Source organism: Neoarius graeffei, chromosome 24, assembly GCF_027579695.1.
Source record: "Neoarius graeffei isolate fNeoGra1 chromosome 24, fNeoGra1.pri, whole genome shotgun sequence".
NCBI classification, from domain to species: domain Eukaryota; kingdom Metazoa; phylum Chordata; class Actinopteri; order Siluriformes; family Ariidae; genus Neoarius; species Neoarius graeffei.
The window spans coordinates 55,594,297-55,619,724 of NC_083592.1; the positions used below are offsets into that span (position 1 = coordinate 55,594,297).

General features: G+C 44.7%; 1 protein-coding gene across 4 annotated transcripts in view; it reads left to right on the forward strand.

Moving 5' to 3' along the window:
- The window catches only part of LOC132872586 (zinc finger protein 213-like), a 94,620-nt gene extending 69,395 nt beyond the window's left edge, over positions 1–25,225 (forward strand). The window contains exons 1-3 of one of the 4 annotated variants that reach the window (XM_060907498.1): positions 10,568–10,603; positions 21,873–23,094; positions 23,310–25,225. In XM_060907498.1, coding sequence (XP_060763481.1) covers positions 22,339–23,094; positions 23,310–23,444 — 891 coding nt within the window. In that variant the 5' untranslated portion in view covers positions 10,568–10,603; positions 21,873–22,338 and the 3' untranslated portion in view covers positions 23,445–25,225. Of the gene's footprint in view, positions 1–10,567; positions 10,604–21,274; positions 23,095–23,309 lie in introns of those variants that run through there. The other 3 variants (XM_060907495.1, XM_060907496.1, XM_060907497.1) reach the window with 3 other exon arrangements.
- The last annotated feature ends 203 nt before the right edge of the window (positions 25,226–25,428 follow it).

Sequence of the window (25,428 nt, forward strand, 5' to 3'; positions counted from 1 at the left end):
CGGATGCTCGATGGATAGAGCGTATGAAGCACGTATGCAATGAGTACACAACGGATGCATAGCGTTTTCCAACGGATGGCAAAGATTTTTTTACGTTTTACATCCTCTTTGCATCCGTAAGTGCAGTGGGACCGGGCCTTAACAGCTTGAGCACGGAACTGCCAGTATTGCCAGATTGGGGGTTTTAAGTGCATTTTAGCGGATTTGAACATGTTTTGGGCTGGAATACGTCAGCAGTATCTGGCAACACTATAGCTCTTCTTCATGACGACAACCGGAAGTGTACCAACACGATGGGGCGTGTAGCGCCACGTGTGGCTCGGGTGCACAATGCACCTTGCACAATAGCCCGATTTTCACTTGTGCATGTAGGATTGGATTTCTCTGGCACCCCTGCTGGGACCCTTTGCTCGATTACCGACAGCAGCTCGATTTGGACGTGCATGTAAATGTACTGACTTAGTTAATGTTTTATGGATAAATTGGGTCTAAAATGGACATCAAGCATCGTTATTGGTGAAAGTTTGTCATAATTTGCATTATTGTTCAAAACTGATTCAATAAAGATTTCTTTTGTGGAAAATAACAAACGGTTTATCTTGGAGATGCAAAATGTCCCCGAATTCTAGAATGAGCCGTGTATCTCTGTCTTGAAATTAAGAAAAAAAACAAAAACAGCTTATCGTGTTACCAAAGTGCTCTGGACAAATTCTGTATTCTGATTGGTCAGTAGATGGGTGTTGATTAATTTTCTAGAACAGCAGCTTTGGTCTGAGCAATCGTTTTAGTTCTAATAGATTATTGTTTCTATAGTAACGGCTCATTGATGGGGACTTTCAATAGGAAAAGTTTATTTCACATTTAATGGAAGGAGTCTCCAGTGTGAGCGATTTCTAACAGCTTTATATTTTCTGACAAACTGTGTGTTTTTTTTGTCTTATTAACTTGTAGTGAGAGGAAAAAAGAACTTCTGGTGAGGGAACAACTGCATCGCTGCTATAACAGAAGTGAGAACAGGGACTAATTCATTCTGTGGATGTCCTACAATGCAATAAACGGATAAAAAGTCTGATGTGTTGCTCGTTAAAGCTAGACGGCCTTTCAATAGATTTGGCATGGTGCCAACCAATCAATGATGCATCAGATTAAATTACTGATAGCTGTTTTGCAAATCCATAGTAAAACTAGCATCATTCTGGTTCAAAAATACACTTTAGACCTCGCTGAAACATCATGGACATCAGGGACATTTTGAAGGCTTTCTGCATGCACATGATTTCCATGTCAGATTTACAGTAACTTCTCTCGATCCAATTTCACTTTGGTTTGTATTTCCTGCATCGAGAGGTTTGGCAGTTTAAAGCGAGATGGCCTTTCGGGTTCATAAAGCCGGTGAAATTTATTTCCCTCTGAAATGTGGTCATTGTGATATCTGTTTATTTCTGTAATATCTCACAAAATATCAGGCCATTCTGTGGCTGGGAAGTTATTTAATTTGAGGGGATTAAAGCAAATAATGTACATGAAATCGCTCGCTTCGAGCAGTCAAGCAGACAGAGGAAGTCCGTGTGTGTGTGCGTGTGTGCATGTGCAGATTTCACTTTGAGTGTGCACTGACAGTTCCATCATTCTGTCGCTAAACGAACAGCTGATCACACCGAGGTGCTCACTGAGCGCCGATATTTATTAGTTTGGTCCTGCGTTTCCTTTCCTTCGTATATAACATAACATCTTTTCTTCTCGCTTTCCGTTACTGTAGTCGGTCTTTCACATTTCATTCACGTCCTCTATTTTTCTCTCCTGTTTCAAATTTGTATCCCACAATGCCTTGCATGAACAGGGAAAACCCACCACGTGATGCATGACATAGTATCTTGAATTGGGTCATGGTGAAGCAGGAAAAAATAGCGGAGAATTTAGGGCCATGTGGAAATAAATTCATTAATTGTTCTATTTTTAAAAAACTAATAAAATTGGAAGTCTCTAATTTGAATTCAGTAGCTTTCAGTCACTAAAGAAAAATAATTAGGTGTCGGGGAAAATTCTTTTTATGAACTACACTTGAAAAATCTGAAAGGCAGTACAGCTTTAATTAATAAGTTGCTCTGGTATAAGAGGAATAAAAGACTCTGGTGGAAACTGTAACAATGTACAGCAGTAATATACAGTTTATATATATATATATATATATATATATATATATATATATATATAGTGTGTGTGTGTGTGTGTGTGGTATGCTGCGGGAGATGAGTTGAGGGAAACTGTAGTACATTTGAGCACTATGTTCAGGTTTGACTAGAACAGATCAGATTACAACACACACACAGACACACACTTCCCAAAATATGGCAGGTGATTGTGTAAATACCAGTGAGTGACATTTCTCTGGCTTCTGCTGCCGTGTCATTTGTCTGAACAGAGCCATCACACAGGCACGCCGTCTGACAGGAAAGGCCCATTGTTCTCCCACCATGACACCTTTCACAAATGTAAGCTGATAAGCATCAATTCGTTTGCACACACACACACACACACACACACACACACACACACACACACACACGTGTGTAGGTTGAGAGGATTGTGGAATGAGCGTGGCATGGCAGCTCCTTTCAGATCTGTCCTGCGTGCCAATTAAAACATTCCTGGACGTAGCTGTGGTGCTCGGAGACGAACCCCAGCGGGACGATGGCGAGCGCCTGCACTCACTCCGGGTTTCATCCGATAGCTTTGATGAGCTTTTTGTTTCTCGCTCGTGCTTCGCTTCAGCTGAAGAGTGACAGGAATTTCCCAACCTCTGCACGTGTTCATTAATCATCGGAGTCATTGTTTCACCTTTACTGGGTGGTGGAAGATAAACAAATAGGTTTTACAGTCTAAGGCACTCGGTTACGAATCAACTTTCGCATAATAATTAACGGCTGGGCCATACATCAGGAATTAAACAGTGTGTATCATGCCGTTCGAGGAAACTTCAGGGTGGTGTGATGAAGCAGGGGTACTGATAAAAACCAGAAGCTGAATATTTCCCTCAAGCATTTTATTCCTCTTAGATTCTGTTTATATTTACATTTCATGGAACTGGTTCCTGAGAAACCGCTCCTCCTGAAGATTTCAGAAAACTGTTACAAAGCGCAAACACACTAATAGAGATTCCTTCTGTAAATGTTTATCATATAGATACTTGAGCAACAACCTGGCGACTTGTCCAGGGTGTACCCCGCCTTTCGCCCGTAGTCAGCTGGGATAGGCTCCAGCTTGCCTGCGACCCTGTAGAACAGGATAAAGCGGCTAGAGATAATGAGATGAGATGAGATACTTGAGCAACATGTATAAGGTTTACCTTTACTTCAGAGTACACTGTAACTCCACGATATAATGAGCTAAGTTCGTGTCCCCCACCTTCAGTGACACCTGCAGTTGCCGTGAACAGTTTTGCACTCAAGTTTCCATCAATGAAGAGTTTATAACATCAACAAAACTGACTTCATGTTAAAACTGTTAATGTTATAGTCATGTTGCCTGTTGTTGCCCAAATGAGGATGGGTTCCCTTTTGAGTCTGGTTCCTCTCAAGGTTTCTTCCTCATGCCGTCTGAAGGAGTTTTTCCTTGCCACCGTCGCCACAGGCTTGATCATCAGGGATAGATTAGGGATAAAATTAGCTCATGTTTTAAGTCATTCAAATTCTGTAAAGCTGCTTTACGACAATGTTTATTGTTAAAAGCGCTATACAAACAAACTTGACTTGACAATGAGTCGGAGTCTTCAAAAAACATCACTTTGTCACATCTACACGTGTTGGCACTCAGAGTGCACAGCACCATCAGGACTAATCACAGTACCATGCACCTGTTCTGGATTAGAGCACAATCACAGCGTGCACTTAAAACACGCTGTAAACACACACACACTTGGTGAAGTATACACGCTGTACCGAGTGTCTAACATTACCAAGCCTTATTATCTGTGTATTGGCTTTCTGGATTTGACTTTGTTTTTTGCCTTTCGTCTTTGCCTTTACCTCCACCATTGTATTTGTGCCTCCTGTGTCCGCTGACCATTTCATGACCCTGCCTTTCTTTGTCTTACGTTTTTGTCCTGTTTGCCTGCCTGTTTGTAAATAAACACTCTTCCTGGAATTACATCCATTATTTGCCTGCTTACATACACACTGAGCCATGCTCTCCTCTTCCCCCAGAGACAAACAATAAGTAATCAAGTCTGCTATCAAGTTAATGATACGTGTTAATGCCATAAAACAAAGGCTTAATGATACAATCCTCACTTAGGTGTCGATCACTAACAATTATTGAGAACGGAGATCAAAGGATCGATAAAAGGATGAAATGTGCACTGATACCACTAAACTTAACACCTAATTAAAGTGCGTTGGTTGTGTTTTTATACCCCCAGCCCTGCCCAACCCTGTGGCGTGACATAAATGACATCATCTGTGATTTGTGACACATGAATGACCTGAATGGTGAAGATTTAGAAAACAGAGCAAGTCAGTGTTTGGACATTGACAACAAATGATACACCGGTAACCTCCATCTTTTCCATAACAGACGAAGAAATCAATCATCACCTCCGTTCGTGATCCTTTAACTCAGTCAGTGAACTGCAATAGTGACCCGGAAGGAGAAATTCATGATCAGGAGAATGTGCTGAAAATGTCGTGTGTATATGTGTGTGTATGTGTTTGATGTGACATGTGGGTCCATTTCAGTATTACGAACTTTCCAGCATAACTCTCTCTCTCTTTCGTGCATCGTCATCATATGTCCAGCTTTGTGTCGTGTAGCCATGCCCTCGTCTCAGGTCCCACTCGGAAGAAGCCCTCCTCTGAAGGTGGTCTATACAGGGTAGAGGTCTGCGTGGGACAGAATTTTCAGTCCCGCTCCCGCCCACTCCCGCATTGTGCAGTCCCGCTCCCACCCGCTCCCGCAAAGAATTATGATTTTCAGTCCTGCTCCCGCCCGCGCCTGCCATATTTTGTCCTGCTCCCGCCCGCAAATCCCACATGATGCAGACGTTCGCGTTATTTCTCACGAAAGTTCTTGTCATTGGCTTGGGGAGTTAAACATGCTGAGCTTAGCTGAGCTTAGCTTAGCTGACCGATCCTTCACCTAGCGCATCTAGCGAGGGTGCGCATTGCCAGGCAGCATGCGCAGCTGAGGCTTTACAGAGATACCCATTGTGAGCTTCACAAGAGGAGCTCTGCTCTTCTGCCATGATCGGAGATCTCAAACATGGAAGAGCGGAAAGGAATCGGAAACGTACGCGAGATTAGACCACATTCGCAAATTTAGGCATCTTAAAATGTTTTTATTAATGCCAAATAAAATATCCAGCACAAATTATATATGATAGACATAAATTAATAATTTATAAATTTTATTTTAAACACGTTTTTAGTTAGCGGGACTGCAGCTTATCACCTCTCTCGCCCGCTCCCTCATTGTGCACTCCCCCTCCCGCCCGCACCCGCAATGAGCTTTCAAAATTTGTCCCGCACTGCACTGCTTTGCGTTGGGTCCCGCGGGACTCCCGCGGGAGTGCAGGAAATACAGGGGACAAGCAGTGATGATGTAGTTGGCAGTCTGCTCAGGCTCCCCGCACTCACACGCTGCACTGTCTGTTAGGCCCTTCTTCTTCATAGAGGCTTTGAAGCAGCCAACCCTGGTGTGTAGGCGATTCAGGAGAGTCCATTGCCGGCTAGGTAGGTCTTCTCCTTCAGCACCATCTCCAGGATCCTGGATGTAGTGGTGTATACATGTCTGACCTGCCGACTCCCATTCCTGCTTCCATGCCGCCGCCAGCCAGGATTTAGTTGACAGGTCCTCTGGGATAGAAGTGAGCATCTCTTGGGCCGCCAAGTTGTATGGGTGGCGGGACTTGAGTCTGCTTGGAGGTGTTGCCATGGTTGTGGTGTTATGGAGGAGGTGCCAATCATATTCCTGGGCTTTCCTTGCCAGGGCGAGGGTGGCAGCCTCTCGCCATAGGCTGGCTGGTGCAATTCCTGCTAGGACTGGCAGGTAGGACATGGGGGTGGGTTTCAAGCAGCCAGTTATGATCCTCAGGGCGTTGTTAATGGCTGCATCCACCATCTTGATGTGTGGGCTTCTGCTCCAGGTTGGGGCACAGTACTCGGCAGCAGAAAAGATGAGGGCTTGTGTGGAGATGCATAATACCTTTGCGGAGGCACCCCAGGTTGTACCAGCGAGGCGACGGATGAGTGAGACCCTTGAGGTTATTTTGGCCCTCACGTCCTCGAGATGTTGTTTATATGACAAAGACCTGTCCAGGTGTACGCCAAGGTACTTTGGGGCTTGTTGGAACTCCAGGGGTTTGCTGTTCACTGAAATCTCCAGCTCCTTTGTCGCTTCCTTGTTGCAGAGGTGGAATGCTGCAGACACCGTCTTCCCAATGCTGAGCTGCAGGCGCCAGCTGTGAAGGTAGGCAGCCAAGATGCCCATGTCCTGGTTTAGGCCCTCTTTCACCGCCTTCCATGTTGGTTGTTGCAGCATAATGGCTAGGTCATCTGCATGCCCGTACCTTCTGGATGTTGTTGCAGGTAGGTCAAGGATGTATATATTGAAGAGCATTGGTGAAAGAACAGACCCTTGTGGGACCCCGTTTCTCAGCCTCCTGAGCCTGCTACGCTGGCCGTCACTGGTCTGGAGGATGAAGCTATGGTTCGACAGCATCTCCATGATGAAAATGACCATATGACGGTCCGGGATGGTTCTCAGCAGCTTCAGGTGGAGTCCGTGGTGCCACACGGTGTCATAGGCGGCGGTCAGGTCCAGTAGGACAACCCCTGCTTTTGCTTTGGCCTGGAAGCTGTCCTCAAGGTCTTGCATGAGCAGGGTTACTTGGTCCACTGTTGACCTGCCCTGACGGAAACCAGCCTGTTCCCTCGGAAGCTGTGGGTCTACTATAGGTTCAATACGGCTATGAATCATCCTCTCCAAGATTTTAAAAGGAACGCAGAGCAGCGAGATTGGCCTGTAGGCCTTGGGGTCATCCGGGGGTTTGTTGGGTTTCAACAGGGCTATGACAGCCGCCCGTCTCCATGTCCTTGGGAGTTTGGACTTTTGGAGGCATGCTGAGAAGAATGCGCACAACCAGGCAGATGTTGTTTCGCTCTGGTGGATCACAAACTCTGGATGGATGTTGTCAGGGCCTGGTGCCTTGCCTTGTTTGAGTTTGGATATGGCATCCCTGAGCTCGGTTGATGTAAATTTCCCTGACAGGTTGGCATTAACACTGGCTGCCCTGGAGAGGGCGGATACCTTGCGAGATGTTAGGTGGGTAAAGTCTTTATCTGCACCTGGGAAGCGGCCATTTTTTAGGAGTTGGGCTGCGATGGCATTTGCTGTCCCCGGGCACTTGGGGGGTGTTGTGCTTCTACCTGAGAGCTGATTAATGGTCTGCCACGCCTTATGGCTGGAATGGGTGAAGTCAATCGACTCGACGACCTCCATCCATCTGGCCCTGCGGGTGACATCCAGCTTCTCAAGAAGTGCCGTTGCCATTGCATCCACTTCAGCTCTTGATCCAGCCTGCTGGTGGGCTCGCAGGAGGTAGTTACACTCTTCGTCCCAACCTGGGATGTAGTTTTTGTTATAGCCTCGTGGGATAGATTTTTTCGCTGCCCCTATCAGCACTTCGCAGTAGGCCGCGTATGTGGCATCTACATCAGGAGTGTCTGGGTCCGGAAGACTGGTGGATATTCTCTCAGTCTCTGCAGCAAATGCATGCCAGTTGGCCTTCCAGAAGTTCCACCTCCTGACAGGTTTCCCCGTGACCGGCTGCACCAGTGATGGAATTCCGATGACAGACAGTCGGTGGTGTGATCGGGGGAACCTGTCAATGACCCTTCTCTCTGGCATCGGGTCATTACTGTGGAACCCAGCAAAGGCGAGGTCTGGGGTGGTGAATGTTCCATCTGGAGGAGTAGAAGGTTGGTGGTTCTTTGGGGTCAAACAGGAGCCAGGCATTGGCGGTGGAGGCCCACTCACTCAGTGTCTCACCGTCTGGTGTTGTGTGGGTGTAACCCCAATCGGTGTTCTGGCAGTTGAAATCCCCGGCGTAGATGGCAGGTGCCGAGGCAATTGGGAGGTCTGATGTGGACAGTACTGATGGTGGGGGCTTGTACACATTCACAACCGTTGTTGTCTGTATCCTCGTGGACATCCACTCAAGACTGGAGCCTGGTGGAGATTGGCCTGTGGCTGTCCAGCTGAGGTCAGACCTAACAAAGGTGGCCATCCCATGCTGCCTACTGAGGATGGAGCCGGCAAGGTGGAACCTGGGCAACCTGAGGAAGTCTGCTTTTTCACAGTGTGTCTCCTGAAGGAGGACGACTGTGACTTCGTGGGAGTCGGCGAGGTGGCGTATGATGTCCAGTTTGGCAGTGGTGAGGCCCTCGACATTCAGCTGAAACACTGATAGATCCTGACGCTTGATGGTCGGGATGGCCGCCCGCCCTGACGTGAGCTTACGTCCCCCCGACCTCTTGCGCCCTGGTCTGGCAGGGTGACGATTTGGTGGCAACATTAGTTTCATGAGCTGGTCTTTCACCATTTCTCATTACTTGCAGGAGAGGCCGCGTGGAGGCTGTTGTCTTCTCTCCCATTTCAGTATTACAAACTTTCCGGCATAACAAACTATTTGGACGTCATCAAAGGAGTTCATTATAATGGAGTTGGGGTGGCAGCATACTTCCTGTTTCAGGTTTGGTGATGTTGGGAAAAGTGCTGTTGTGGTCAGTGAAGGAGATGGGATGCTTTACTGATAAATAAAAATAAAAACACACTTTCATCAGCCTGGAGCTCTGTGATTAGTTTGCATTCATGGCGCATTGTGAAAACCCAACATCTCATGTTGGTTTACAGCTGAAAATCTTCTACAAGAACAGATTCTCGTTTGAAGGTTTTCCTGAACACGCTGGTGTTCACTGTTTGATTGTTGGTACTAAAGGAAAATGAGACTGTTAATGATGGTGTAGCTCACTCAGGCCCCATCTAGTCCAGAAGAAACGATCTAAAGTGGGCCACAATAAATTGTGCAATAATGTTGCAAGCTATATACACTATATACAAGCTATATACAGAAGCGATATCCACGCTAGGAATACCGACCTATTTACTAGAAAGAATCCAAAACGGTGAGGAATTGACTGAGAAGAAACGATTTTTGTTGAACTGCTGAAGGCATTAAGGCTTAGTTAGTCCATAACTTCATTAATAATTGTAATTAATTGAATCTATGTACAAGTTATATGCACCCTAGGTACCCCTACCTTCATACCAGAAAGAATCAAAATCGGTGAAGAATTGAGGGAGAAGTGATTTTTATGAAATATAGATGATGGATGAATGATGGACAATACATGATGGGAAAAACTCATCACTTGTCGGACGGATGAGCCAATAATAAACGATTATAAGCCCCTCCCCTAAACGAGCACGGAATCCCTCCTGTGTGTGGACTCACTCAGGTGTGAAAAACCTGCTACGCATTCCATACTACACACTGGCAGATCTGTGTGTCTTCAATCACCTCTGTATGAACCTTGAGGTCCTTATCACTGATTGTGGTGTTTTTGATCTCACAAATTTTTGCACAAATTTTTCTCTCTTATTTATCCTGATTTACATTTTAAGCGTTTCCTTGGTATGGTTTCCCTTCCTTGAGTCTCCCGTGATGAAACAATACTGGGTTTGGAATTTGTTCTCAGAAGGAGTGAAGGTGGAAGAGGCAGTGCCTGCCATCGTGGCTGTGATTTATGTCTGAGAGCTGAGTCAGTCTCGCTGTAAGCGAGCGAAAGGCCTGACCTGACAGTTGCTCAAGATGATTTTTTTTTTTTGAGAAATAAAATGTTAATAATCGTTCTGTGTTTGTTCCTGAGACTCCTTGACCGGGATTTGGGCCCATACTTGTTTTGTTTGTCAAAAAGCACAAGGAAGCCTTGACCGGGTGCGAGCTGTGTTTAAACACGAAGACTCCGCATTTATTTAGGCGCGCTGAGATTTACAATGCCCTTCCCGTCACGCAGAAGTCAGACTTGGCAGCCTGACACAGTGTGTTTCTTTGCCAAAGCTAATAAAAGCGGTGGTGCACTGTGCAATCAGCTCACCTGTCTGACTGACACATCTGGACAGGTGCCACATACCTGGCAGTTAAGAGCAGCACTCCTTGGTGGTTCTTCCCAGCAGAAGTGAACAGCGCTACTGAATGCAGGGCGAGCCTGATAATCAGCGCTCCAATAGAGACAATGCGCTATGCTAATCCCTGCTTACACCTGGCTTTAACACTACAATATCATAATTTAGCGTGATTTGTACCTTTTGCAGCTGTTCAAATCTTTGCCGTGTATACTGTCCAACATTCTGTGGGGATACAGTACAAGTTGTACCAAAATATTTCCACTGTTTTGTTGATGTTGGTCGTTTCCTGATCTGGGTTGTTACTTTGACATTCCCTCAGGTGGGACTTGTACTGAATACCTTGTCCTCAGCTGCACCTGGTCGCTAATTTTCTTTCTCACCAGGATGGTACATCTGGTGTAGAAAGATACAGCGATTGAAGGTTGGTTGGTTTCATTTCAGATACAGTGTTTACTCTTGATGCCTAAAAACACCACATAAAGAAAATATTTTTTCCGAAGAAAGGAAATGAGTCTAAACAAAGAGAAATTAGCAAGGCTAGCTGGTTTGACAAGCTATATTTTCCACTACATGCGTGGGCTTTAAATAACATATCTTGTAATCAGAATGAACCATTTTTATCTTTCATGTATTGCTTATAAATGTGACATTTCATTTTCTTAAACTACATTCATCTAGTGTAGCTCACCTGTGTAGCTAGTTGGTGAAGAGATGTTTGTTGTGAGTGCCTAACAAGACCAAATAGTTTAAAAAAGATCAAATATATTAAACATAAAAATGTAAAATATACTGCCAACTAGTTATTCCTGTTTTTCAAGCAGATACAAATCAAGAGCTTCAGTTAATGTTCAAACATCAGAATGGGAAAAACTGTGATCTCAAAGTGTGACTTTCTTTCACTGTTGATTTGAGCCAGATGAGTATTTTTGGTTTGAGTATTTCAGAAACTGCTGATCTCCTTCCTGGGGTTTTCACACACAACAGTCTCTAGAGTTTACATAGAATGGTGTGAAAAACAAAAAACATTGAGTGAGTGAGCGACAGTTCTATGCGTGGAAACAAACACCTTGTTGATAAGAGAGGGTCAGAGGAAAATGGACAGATTCAAGGTGGTTTGAGCTTTTTTTCAGGAAGGATATAGTAACTCATATAATCACTCTTTACAATTGTGGTGAGCAGAAAAGCATCTCAGCATGCAACAGAAAACAGAAGAACACATTGGGTTCCACTGCTGCAGCCAAGATCAGGGATCTTAGAATAAAGAACAACAAGTTCCTATTAAAGTGGCTGGTGAGTGTACAGTAGCTAGGACGTGTGTAGATTTTACGTGCTGATGACGTCGACAGCGTGTGAGGATTATTAAGTTTCTTACTCATCAGACGCTGCACTGAGATCAGATTCAGGATGTAAAAAGCTATTCCAGTTCCTTAGAATGTGTTTATGAGTTCTGTATGAGTACGAGATAAATATCTGTCCTAATGAACCTGTTCACTGACTGTTAGCATTAGCACTTTAGCATGTTAGGCTAATCAGCTGCTACGTCCTGTCTCTTAATGTTTACGTTTATTCATGTAGCAGATGATTTTAGCCGGAGTGACTTTTGAGTGAAGTTAATATAAGTGTAGAGTAAATCAGTGTGAAGGCTCAGAGGTATTGGTAATAACACTAACCAACCAACTAACCAACTAAACATTAAACCGAGTTATTATCAGTAACTAATGCACTGCCATGGCTGAGCTGCTTTACTGTCAGAGTGAACACACACTGAGCTGAGGGGGAGGGGGAGGAGGGGGAGGAGCCATTTCACTATTGATTTGCCATTTTGTTGCCATTTTCTCTGTGAGCTTTACCTTTCATGGATCTTTGTGGGCGTGGCTAAATGTAAATGTGCTGCAAATGTGCTTGGTATTTTATGGCTTACTGGTGCTCATCAACACACACACACACACACACACACACACCAGTGTGAAAAATATCAGCATGACAGATTTATTTCAGACTTTTTAAAATTAATGCAAATTTTGATTTTTATAGTTTTGTAAATAAACAAATAACTGCACCTATATATACAGTGTGCATTATTATTATTATTATTATTATCTCATCTCATTATCTGTAGCTGCTTTATCCTGTTCTACAGGGTCGCAGGCAAGCTGGAGCCTATCCCAGCTGACTACGGGCGAAAGGCGGGGTACACCCTGGACGAGTCGCCAGGTCATCACAGGGCTGACACATAGACACAGACAACCATTCACACTCACATTCACACCTACGCTCAATTTAGAGTCACCAGTTAACCTAACCTGCATGTCTTTGGACTGTGGGGGAAACCGGAGCACCCAGAGGAAACCCACGCGGACACGGGGAGAACATGCAAACTCCGCACAGAAAGGCCCTCGCCGGCCACGGGGCTCGAACCCGGACCTTCTTGCTGCGAGGCGACTGCGCTAACCGCTACACCACCGTGCCGCCAATAATAATAATAATAATAATAATAAACGAAATAGATCAAGAGAAAAATAATTAACCCTTAATTATGTAAAACTCCACAAATCGGTTGTTTATAATAAGAAACAAACAAACATTTACTATTTAAATATTCATTAAAATAATACAAACTACTTAAAATATTTATGCATTTTTATTTCATTTTATTATTATTATTATTATTATTATTATTATTATTATTATCAACAGTTCCTCGTAATAATGCGGCAGAACAGTAAATTCTAGCATGTGTCCTTGAAGTAGACAGATGAAGCTGAATGGAGGGAAATAATCTCTCTCTCTCTCTCTCTCTCTCTCTCTCTCTAACTCTCATCTGTAGTTGCTGAGGATAAAAAAGGAGCTGCAGCTGACTAACATTTGTAATAAATTCCTGATGCTTTGACAACATGTAGGGTGGGATTTTTCGAAGGCTTATCCCGAATACTGTGGTCTCTCTCTCTCTCTCTCCAGAAGTTTAGCATTACAGCCTGGCTGGAAAAGTCCCAAGAAAAGAGAAAATAGCCAACAGCTCCCTCTCTCTCTCTCTCTCTCTCTCTCTCTCTGTCTGTTTCTCTCTCTCTCTCTCTCTCTCTCGTCTCAGCCATCTGTGCTGCATATTTGTGTTTAGTGATCTTTAAAGTCGATCATCAGAGTTTGTTTTCCAGAGTTTGACTCATACGAAGAAAGTTTAAAAGACCATTAACAGTCACGGGCTGTTGCCTGCGTGGGCGTCTCGTGCTCCACATAGCTGCCGTACCTGTGTTTAAACCTCTGAACAGGATGAAAGGCACTGACTCTGTGTGTGTGTGTGTTTGTGTGTGTGTGTGTACTCAGAACCGAGTTTAATGTTACGCCGCTTCTGGGTGAATGTTCTGGAACTGGCTCAGTGGGTCAGGATGCCAAGGCACCAGGTGTGAATCTGATTTATCTGTTTACTTTTGATTTATTGGTTCTGTGAGCTGAGGCATGAGGCCGTGTACAGATATTTGATAAAACAACAATAAAGGAGTAACATAAAGGAGTGTTTAGTCACGTGCGTCTAATCTGGTTTTGGCAAAGGTTGCAATCCTGGCATGCATTAGACTCATGAAAGTGCTCTCGAGAATCAGCCACTCCTTAATCCAAAGCCTCACTGAGACTGAATCTGCAATCAGGGCAGGGGAAGCTTTAGCACTGGCTGGAAGGGTGTGAGTCAAATGAAAACCTTTAATCCCTAAATTGGAGTTCAGTGTGAATGTGAACATCATTTTCCACTCTTGCTACTCGCTAAGGAAGAAACAAAACACCCAGTGTTGTGCTGTTTTGGGAAAATAATCAATGACTTAATGTCACCCCTCCCCCACCTCAAAGTTCATTATTTTCCCATCACAGCCCATCCTGAGGTGTTTTATTCCTCTTAAATGTCAACAATTCTCCAGTCCATGTTTTGACATTTTAATTATTTAAAGAACAACAGACACACTGGAATTTTTATCCGCTTATATTTACATTTCATGTTGGGGAACATGCAAGAATCTAAATCGATCCTGTTCTCAGTTATATTATACTGTCGGTCGCAGATATAAACAGTCGCTGTTTCACTTTCGCAGCTTGTCACGTTATCAAGAAACCGCAAAAAACAACAACGTAAACTCATTTATCCAGAAGATCAGAAACCTTTCAGACTGTTTCAAAGCGCTGACACTCAAAACTCATTCCATAGGTGTGAAATAAACACCTCCTTACAGAAAAGCTCAAGTTGCTCCATCAATTATGCTCCGAGTAAGTCTGTCTCAACGAGCTGTTAGTATAGAAATGTGTTAGAATGTGTTCTTTCATATAAACCTGTGATTCAGAATTAAGCAACACCTTCTGATCAGTCAGAGCAGATAAATTGGTGTGTGTGTGATACTAATTTGGACAAAAGTTTAAAGACAAAATCATCAGATGTAGAATCATCATAGATGCGGCTCATCCTGAGACGTGTTTTCGTCCAAATGCAGTGGGATTTTCAGTTCGGTTTGTCCTTTGAAAACATTTCCACACATTTTTACGAAAAGATAAAAGATTGTGCATCCGAATGACTCTCACAGAAGAAATCTCCAAGCCTTCGATAATGAAATGGAATGAATCCACAGGAGTGCGGAGTCGCGCAGGATACAAGATCGACACGGTTTACTGCATCAATTTTTCATGGGAATGAAAACATCAGGCGGCACGGTGGCATAGTGGTTAGCGCTGTCGCCTCACAGCAAGAAGGTCCGGGTTCGAGCCCCGTGGCCGGCGAGGGCCTTTCTGTGTGGAGTTTGCATGTTCTCCCCGTGTCCGCGTGGGTTTCCTCCGGGTGCTCCGGTTTCCCCCACAGTCCAAAGACATGCAGGTTAGGTTAACTGGTGACTCTAAATTGAGCGTAGGTGTGAATGTGAGTGTGAATGGTTGTCTGTGTCTATGTGTCAGCCCTGTGATGACCTGGCGACTTGTCCAGGGTGTACCCCGCCTTTCGCCCGTAGTCAGCTGGGATAGGCTCCAGCTCGCCTGCGACCCTGTAGAACAGGATAAAGCGGCTAGAGATAATGAGATGAGATGAGATAATTAAAAACCTGAAATGGCCATTAATTGTGTTTACTGCAACACAGGTGTGTGTGTGTGTGTGTGTGTTTCCTGTAAATATCATCAGACAAGTGCTTAAATGCTAGGCTGTGTTTGCCAAAAAAAAAAAAGGTGGTGTACAAATGATGGCAGTGAAACAAGCAACCTGTCCATCAGCACCTGTAGAAGGAGTGTCAGGAAGTCAGGAGAGAGAGAGAGAGAGAAGGAGGGGTTCATTCCTCATGCCTGGCTCTGTGCCACTGCATTCCTTCTGTTTTGCTGTTTGTGGTTTGTTTTTATGGCCTCCTTTTATACGGAAGTCATAAACACTGAATAGCTAGCTAGCACTTTCTGGGAAAAAAACAACAACAACAAAAAACACCAGAAGTACTAAAAGTGCTAAAAATCAAAAATCAAAAACGATCATTACGAGTATCCACTGTGAAATGGACTACATTAGCGCTCAGGCTGTAAGACCTTCCTTCCATCACATCTGTAGCTCTGTATCACAACCGGTATCTCTATTCTCTCCACATTCACTGGATATGAGCAATCGTGCGCTCTGATTGGCTACTCTACGACGAGGATATCAGCTCATATACCAACCGAGGACGAAATAAAAACTCTACTCGAAAACAGAACCCCAAAAATACAAAAAAAGAGCAACAAAATATGGAATAAAAGTATTTGATGGTAAGAATGTATCTTTTTTAATTTTTTAAAAATTATTATTATTATTATTATCGCATTTTTCACAAATTGCTCCTGTCATTTCACCGGTTTGTTTACATTCTAAGTGGAAATTATTTTGTTGGACATTTTGCATAAAAAGTTTTTATTTATTGAATTTGCAAAAAATAAAAATGCTGTTTCTCAAAATCCAGTGAATGTGGAGAGAATAAAACAGTTATTCCACTCAGTCTCGTTGTACATGGATTATAGTGCTATCAGCTCATCAATGACTCGATTTCATGGAATAACTGTTAAATATGCAAACTTTAACTCAAAGTAGGTGTGGCCTAAACTGCCTAAATGGCCTTAGTCAGTGCTGAAAAGCAGATGAGTGAGTTTATGAGTAAAATATTTACAAGACCACAAAATTCCCCTGAATAGAATAATAATATTACAGCACCATGAATGAACCATTGAATCGTGTCGTGTTTTTCACCTCAATAAATCACTGCACTGTTTTGTGACATTATTGTGAGACCAATTATGAAATACACATCGCTGTTATGATACAGATTTATTCCTTTCTTTGACACCACATGCCATGCACGAGAAACAACACCACATTTATTATGGTGTGACTCTGCTGGGTGCCTGGGGGACAGCAGTGAACCAGCGCTTTCACTTTACATCACTACTGTAGAGTTACCATCGCACTCCATACATCAAACAGTCGTCTGGTTTCATCTGTCAGCACCATTAGGATTAATGACCATGCACCTGTTCCTGATTAGAACTCAATCACAGTGCAGACATTTATATAAGGACTCTGAGTAACACACAGACTTTGTGAAAGTCTTGTATTTTGTATCACTTTTCTTGTTTTTGACTCTGTCTGTGTTTTTGGACTGTGAGTATTGTATTCCCTCTGATATCCTGTCTGTGCCTCGCACAACCACTGCCTGGTTTTTAAAACTCTTCCTACACTTACTAATCTATTGCGCTTATGTGACACAAACTGTCAACTGTCCAACAAGTGAGTGGACTAATAAAACAGTTTTAATTCATTTTATATGAAACTGTCGTGAATATTTTCTGTAAAATGTGTGAGTAAATAATCCAATGTTATTAAAAAATCTATCTCTCTCTCTGGCTTGGCTTCGCGAATGAAGATTAAGAAGGTGATGGTCCATGTCACCTGCAGGCACGCTCGTGGTAGGTCTGATCGGGGTTAGGTGTTGCATCTGCACGGTTCTTCCTCTTCTGTCGTTTTTCTTCAAGAGTGGCCCTATGGGTGTTCTCAAAGAAGTAGACAGCCCTGTTAGTAGGGTGATGCCAGTTGCCATGGTCTGCGGCAAGTGTAGACCACTGGTGATGGTCAGTGTGACAGGCACTGAGGGACTTCTTGAGACAATCCTTGTAGCATTTCTTTGGTGCCCCTCTGTCATGGTGGCCAGTAGAGAGCTCACCATACATGATGATCTTGGGCAGGCGGTGATCCTCCATCCTAGAGACATGCCCTGCCCAACGAAGCTGAAACTTCAGCAGCATGGCCTCAGTGCTGGTGACCCCCGCCCGCTTGAGGACCTCGGCAAAAAAAAAAAGCACTGGATAAAAACCCATCTATCTTATGGAAATAAAGGTACAAATTTTGTTTTCTGGTGGTCAAATGTTTATGAGATGCTGCCTTGCACTTATGATCAGGTTCCCTGTGGTGGTATAGTCGGATGTCATTCGTATGTACGGCCGTTATACAGTCGCAGAAGTCATCAAAAATCAGGTTGATGTATTTCTATAAGTATGGTGCTCCACTGCTACAGTAACAGTGGAGTAGTAGGGACTGAACCATCCACACTGTCATATATCCTGAGAATTTGGTTGCAGCCCGAAAGCAAAATTGGCCATACTCTCTGTTTCTCGCCTGTCAAGCACAGCAACACGAGACTCTGTGAGCTCATGTATGTGGATGACGGCGGATGGCACTTTCCTCTGAGTGTCTCACGCAGCATGTATATAACTTGACATATGTCAGAGGATTGGTAACTCTCCTACGATTGGTTGAGAAAAATCCCATTGGCTGGTGGGTGGGAATTGGCCATGACCAAATTAGGGAGAATTCCTAATTCAGAGGATCTTCATTCAGAATATTGGACTTCTGGTACATTCCAATTTTGCGCTTTATGCTATATATCCTTCAAGCAGGTGTGTCTGTAAATAAACTGCGATAGACTTTTGGTGTAGAGTTAGTGCAGACTCTGCGGTTTCTTCTGTCTCTCAGCTGCAGAAAGGTCATGCCAAAGGTCACTGGTTGCTGATCTGACTGTCCTGAAGTGCCTGAAGTATTTGACCGTTAAACCTTTTGAAAACATCAAGAGTCTTTCTCATGACCGTCGCTTGAAACTAAAATACTCTTGTTAGATATCAACTCGGTTGTTAGAGGACACGAGACAAAACTACGCTATGAGCAGACGTCTCGTTTTGCAGACAGAAAAGAAATGAGATGTCAAGCTGTGTTGAAGAGAGTATGATGTTCATGATGCTCGATGTTCAAGTTCTATTATAATACGTGACATTGTAGTCAGAACTCTAGCTAACAGGTAGTTGTTTTTGTTTGTGTCTGAAGTCAATGCAACACTGTTTGTTTGATAAACGTTTCCATGGTGACGGCTCATAAACCCCCGGAAGCCTCGTGACACGTTTGATTAAAGGCTGTTTGGACTGAAAGTGCAGAAGTTCTCTATTTCGCAATCAATCACGTTAAAGTGAAAGCTGCTATTTTTCTAACCTGCCGAGCGTCTGAGATGCACGACACAAACTTATAAACACGCCGAGACACAACAAACACACACTCTTTAAGACGAGGCAGTAATCCCTGAGAAACCTCTCCGTCACGTCTCAGGGTGATGGACGAGTGTGTGATTCGTAGGAATCAAATCTAAACAAATATTTCTGATTCTGATTCGTTATCCACCACGAAAGTGCAGCCGTTCCTTGTGTGTGTGTGTGTGTGTGACATCACAGACGTTTCAGGAAGGTGGAACAAGGTGCGAAGTCTCTCAAATTCCACCAAGCTGCAGATCATGTCAAAGGTTTTAAACCCCTATATATAATGTGCTTTTCTAACTTGACCTTAAAATGCAGCCAACACACACACACACACACACACACACACACACACACACACACACACACACACACACACAGAGAGAAAAGGAGACTGAAATTCTGCACTACTTCATCTTTAATGAACATTTGAGTCTCAGTCCATCTGGATTCCATCACAGCCACTCATTACAGCTGCTTCTGTGTGTGTGTGTGTGTGTGTGTAAAACATCAGACAGCCTCTTACTGTGATGTATCAGTGTCCTCACTGCCCTGTGCCCCAGACTAAATCCATCCTGCAAGGAAGCAAGTGTGTGTGTGTGTGTATGTGTGTGTGTGTTTTGGCCATCAGGACCTGCATTTTTTTGAATCCAAACTCTATTAAATGATGCATTTTGATTTCTACACTAAGACAGACAGTTACAGAGGCCACGCCTCCTTCACTATTACTGACAGGTACAGAGGTCCCGCCTCCTTCACTGAGACTGACAGGTACAGAGGCCACACCTCCTTCACTGAGACTGACAGGTACAGAGGCCACACCTCCTTCACTGTGGATGACAAGTACAGAGGCCACGCCCCCTTCTCTACTGCCTACTGTTCTGCAAAAAAAAAAATTCCCAGTTTCCTCATAATGCACTGTTCGTGGAATTTCGATGGTGTGTGTGTGTGTGTGTGTGTGTGTGTGTGTGTTTTGGCCATCAGGACCTGCATTTTTTTGAATCCAAACTCTATTAAATGATGCATTTTGATTTCTACACTAAGACAGACAGTTACAGAGGCCACGCCTCCTTCACTATTACTGACAGGTACAGAGGTCCCACCTCCTTCACTGAGACTGACAGGTACAGAGGCCACACCTCCTTCACTGAGACTGACAGGTACAGAGGCCACACCTCCTTCACTGAGACTGACAGGTACAGAGGCCACACCTCCTTCACTGTGGATGACAAGTACAGAGGCCACGCCCCCTTCTCTACTGCCTACTGTTCTGCAAAAAAATAATATTTCCCAGTTTCCTCATAATGCACTGTTCGTGGAATTTCGATGGTGTGTGTGTGTGTGTGTGTGTGTGAGAGCATGAAGCTCTGATGCATGTTTACTTTTCACTCAGCATATTAAACTTATCTTCTTTTCACACTACCAGCATACTGGTATCACCCCCCTCCCCCCATCTATCTCTTTATCTGTTTCTCTCTCTGTCTGTTTCTTTCTTTCTCTCTCTCTGCCTCTGTCTGCCTGTCTGTCTGTCTCTTTCTTTTTCTGTCTCTGTTTCTCTCTCTCTTGCTCTCTCTGTCTGTCTCTCTCTTTTTCTGTCTCTTTGTTTCTGTCTCTCTCCCTGTCTCTGTGTCTCTCTCTGTCTGTCTGCTTCTCTCTCTGTCTTTCTCTCTCTCTCTCTCGCACACATTTTGATCAGATGATTTGTCATGTTGGTATTTTTCAGTGCACACATCTGACCTGCACACTGTCTGGTGCAGATAAACATCTCATAATGATCCCATAGCCTTCCAGTAAAAACCACACACACACACACACACACACACACACACACACACACACACACACACACACACACACACACACAGAGTGACCTCTGAGTCCTGCACACTGACATGTTTCCTGGGGAATCTGCACCTTAATCTTTTAGAAACTTTCTTATTTTCTGCAAAATATTTATAACTCTGGATTCAAAATTACGAGCAAAATGACAGACATACACCAATCAGCCAGAAGATTAAACCCATGGACAGGTGAAAAACACAGATCATCTCAGTACAGTGGCACCTGTCGGGGGGGGGGGGGGGGGGGGGGGTGTTATCAGGCAGGAAGAAAGAGAACAGTCAGTTATTGAAGTTGATGTGTTGGAAACAGGAAAACTGGGCAAGTGTAAAGCCAGTATCTGACTGGGCTGCGACAGCCTGCGACTAGTTGGAGACACAGCAATTGCGATAAAATATGCGAATTAGTGACAGTTTTCACTTGGAATCAAACGGAATTGATATTCGCATATTTTACTGCAATTGTTGTGTCTCCAACTAGTCACAGGCTGTCGCAGCCCAGTGAGATACTGGCTCGCACTTCCTGTCTCAACTCGCACTTCCTGTCTCATGGAAACTGACTTGAGAAGGGTTCGTGACGGCTTTGCGACACCAGCGATGCATTTGCAGCTATTTTGAGAGAAATTTTGTCGCACTAATTTTTTGAATATGTTCAAAATTTCAGCAACGAAGGATCAACACTTTGCAACTCATGCGAGGAAATTGAGAAGCCCCATGAATGTTTCAAGACACTTTTGAAACTCTCTCGTGAATGACATTCACAATTTGTCACAAGCTGTCGCAGCCCAGTGAAACACTACCCTAAGGATATGAATGACTTTAACAAGGGCCAGATTGTGATGATGAGATGATTGGGTCTGAACATCAACAAAATGGCACATCCTGTGGGGTGTTCCTGGTGTGCAGTGGTTAGTACTGAACAAAAGTGGGCCAAGGATCCAAAGGACAACCGGTGAACTGGCGACAGGTCATGAGCGCCCAAGGATCACGTTGGGAGTGAAGGCTCTCCCATCTACAGACCAGTCAGAGAGCCCATGCTGACTCCTGTCCACCACCGAAAGCACCTACAACGGGTGTGTGAAAATCAGAAGTGCACCATGGGGCAATGGAAGAAGGGGGTCTGGTCTGATGAACCATGCTTTCTTTTGACATCATGTGGACAGCCAGGTGTGTGTGCATCACTTACTGTGGCAGCGGGGGCATGGTCAAGCGTCAGTCTGTGAATGGAGGGCGGAGTCAGGGAAGGTAAGTGGTAGAATCACTGCACCTAATGGAAATTAACCTGTGTTTGTGTGTCTTCCCCAGTGACTGCGCCCTATAAGAGGAGAGGGAGAGCAGAGGAAGGGAGCTCTCCCCCAACCAGAACACTTGTGTGTGTGCATGCGTGCCTGGGAGAGTAAATGCATAACGCTGAAAAGCGAAGAATAAAAGAGGTTTTTGAGAATTCAGTTCTGGCCTGCCGTGCTTATGTGCTCCACCCACCTGGTCTGATTGTACAGTGGTGCTGAAACCCGGGAATGGAGTGCAGAAGGGAACAGCCCCATGGAGTCCTCCCCCTTCAAGAACCTGATCCATGCCCTTGCCATGGCTCAACAGAGCCAGCACCAGGTGCTGATCGCCCTCTGGAAGGAGTAGGAATAATGGTTCGAAGCCCTGGTGCTGGCGCAGCAGGAAGATCGCCAAGCATTCCGGCACCTGCTTGCGTCGGCGAGGTCCACGATCACCACCACCGCGAACCCTCCCCACCTCACCCTAACGAAGATGGATCCGCATGATGACCCTGAAGCCTTCCTCGCTCCTCCCCCTGCTAATGGGCAAGGTGCAGCTGGCCGCGCTACAGCTCCCCGCCAACAGCCAGCTGGTCTACACGGACCGCCACAGGGCCGTCCTCCAATGTGTGGGTCACACCCTGGAACAGCAACGGCAGCACTTCCACGGGCTGCGCCTGGAGGAGGTCGGCCGGCCGTTCGCGTTTGGCCAGCAACTCTGGGACGCCTGCCGGCAGTGGCTGAGGGCCGACAACCATGACGCCGAGGGAATCGTCAACCTGGTGGCGCTGGAACAATTTGTCACCCGACTTCCGGAAGGAACAGCAGAGTGGGTCCAGTGCCATCACCTGGCGTTGCTGGATCAGGCCATTGAGCTGGCGGAGGACCATATGGTGGCCATTCCGATGGCAGGACAGCATGTCTCCTCTTCTCCCCTCTCTTCTCTCTCTCTCCCTCCCTCTGCTCTTCGTCCTTGCCCCATTCCCCCACCGCGGAGGCAGGGGCCAGCTCCACCCCAGCTAGCCCACTGCACCCACGGTGCCCTACCATTTCTTGCTTCCTTGTCTGTCTCTTCTCCCTCTCAGGTGAGTGATGTCCGGAACACCAGTGCAGAGGGAGAGGCTGGGCCGGTATGCTGGCGCTGCGGCGAACCGGAGCACCTCCAGCATCAGTGCTCGGCAGTGGAGGTGGGCACGGTGGTCTGGATCCCCAATGCGCCAGGGACCGCCTTTGATCGGGCTGGAGTGTATCGCGTACTGGTGAGTATCCAAGGGGTATCAGGCTTTGGTGGACTCTGGCTGTAATCAGACCTCAATCCACCAAAGCCTGGTGATTGTGTGTTATGCCTGATGTCAAGAGACTCGTCTCTGCGAGCCTACCACACAGATTTAATACTTGTGTCATTTTTAGGGCATACCTAACAACCTCTGTTTTCTTTCTCTCTCTTTCTCTCCCCCCCATCTGTCCCTCTGAGTTACATGTTGGTCCTGGGATTGAGATGCTGGCGTCTTCTGCCCCTCGGACTTGCTTGATCCATCCTGGTGCCGTGTGTCTGGTCGGAGTTTTATCGCATCGCTCCTGTGGAGGATGGCCCCATGAGGACAGTTGAGGGTTATACCTGGAGGATGCTCTGGATTCTTACAGTGATGCTTTTATGGCTGAGGACTACAGTTGACTTGCTAACTTTAGGACTGCAGTTGTCATGAACAGTTTTGCACTCAAGTTTCCATCAATGAAGAGTTATAACATCAAGGAAACTGTCTTCATGTTAAAACTGTTAATGTTATAGTCATGTTGTCTGTTGTTGCCCAAATGAGGATGGGTTCCCTTTTGAGTCTGGTTCCTCTCGAGGTTTCTTCCTCATGTCGTCTGAGGGAGTTTTTCCTTGCCACCGTCGCCACAGGCTTGCTCATTGGGGATAGATTAGGGACAAAATTAGCTCATGTTTTAAGTCGTTCAAATTCTGTAAAGCTGCTTTGCGACAATGTCTATTGTTAAAAGCGCTATACAAATAAACTTGACTTGACTTGGTGCAAGACGAGGCATTGGGGAGAGCACAATTGGTGAAGGTGTTGTGTGTGCACGGGGATGTTCACAACTACCCTTTAGTGTTGGTCCACATTCTATTTCGAGGGGAAAAATTTAGAGTAAAGGCGGCGATTAATCCTTGCCTTACCCACTCGATAATTCTGGGGACTGATTGGCTGGGATTTAGGGAATTAATGACGCATTTAGTGAAGAGTGGGGCCTGCCATAGTTTAGCAAGGGGAGGTCCCAGAGTGGCATTGGTGGGAGTATCTGTCACAGAGCTGTCTACGTCATCATCACGTCAGAGTGAGGAGCAGCCTGCTCCTCCTCCCTCTCTTGGGGATTCCCTTGCGGATTTCCCGTTAGAGCAGTCGTGAGATGAGACTCTGCGTCATGCGTTTGACCAAGTGAGAGTAATCGATGGTCAAACTCTCCAGCCAAACGCCACACCATCCTTCCCCTATTTTTCCATTATTAAGGATAGATTATACCGAGTGACACAGGACACTCAGACTAAGGAACCAATAACACAGCTTTTAATCCCAAAGAGCTGCTGGGAATTTATATTCCAGGCGGCTCACTTTAATCCCATGGCCGGACACTTAGGGCAGGATAAGACACTAGCCTGAATAATGGCCTGGTTCTATTGGCCAGGGATTCGCGATGATTGATTGATTACTTTATTCTGAACAATAAAGAAGAAAGATATAAAAATAAAAATTTAAATAAAAAATACAATAATCAAAACATCATCATAAACAAACAGAATAGCGTAGCCACAAGGCAATAACATAACAATGTTCAGAAAGGATTAGGAAGAAGTAACTTATCCAATCCTAACCCTCTATACCACCGCTAATCAAATGTCACTTTCCACCATAATAAACTATATATACAAAAGAAAACAAAAGCAATAAACAAAAAAGAAAACATACCAACATACCAAAACATACCGACATGGTATAATATCGACCAAATCAAATCATATATACAGATACTTATGTTATGCATATATACACACATACAATACATATATACAGTACATACATATACACATACCTATAACTATACACCAAATACAAGAAGACCAGTCACAGACTTACTCTCAATTTCATCATCACCTATATAGTCTGCCTGTCCTCATTCTCATATATTTTTAGTAGCATGTTTTTATATAATTTTTTAAACAGTTTTATGTTGGTGCTATTTTTGAGTTCATTTTCCAGACCATTCCACAATTTCACCCCACAGACTGTTATGCACATACTTTTCATAGTTGTTCTAACATTTACTCTCTTAAAATTCATTTCCCCTCTCAGGTTATACCCACCCTGCCTTTCCATAAACGTTGTTTGTACCTCACCCGGAAGAAGGTTATGTCTTGCTTTATACATAATTTGTGCAGTCTTGTGTTTAACCAGATCAGTGAATTTCAGAGTGTGTGCTTTTACGAATAATGCGTTTGTATGCTCAAGATATCCCGTATTATTGACAATTCTTATTGTTCTTTTTTGTAATGTGCATAACGGCTGCAGGTTAGATTTGTCGGTATTACCCCATATCTC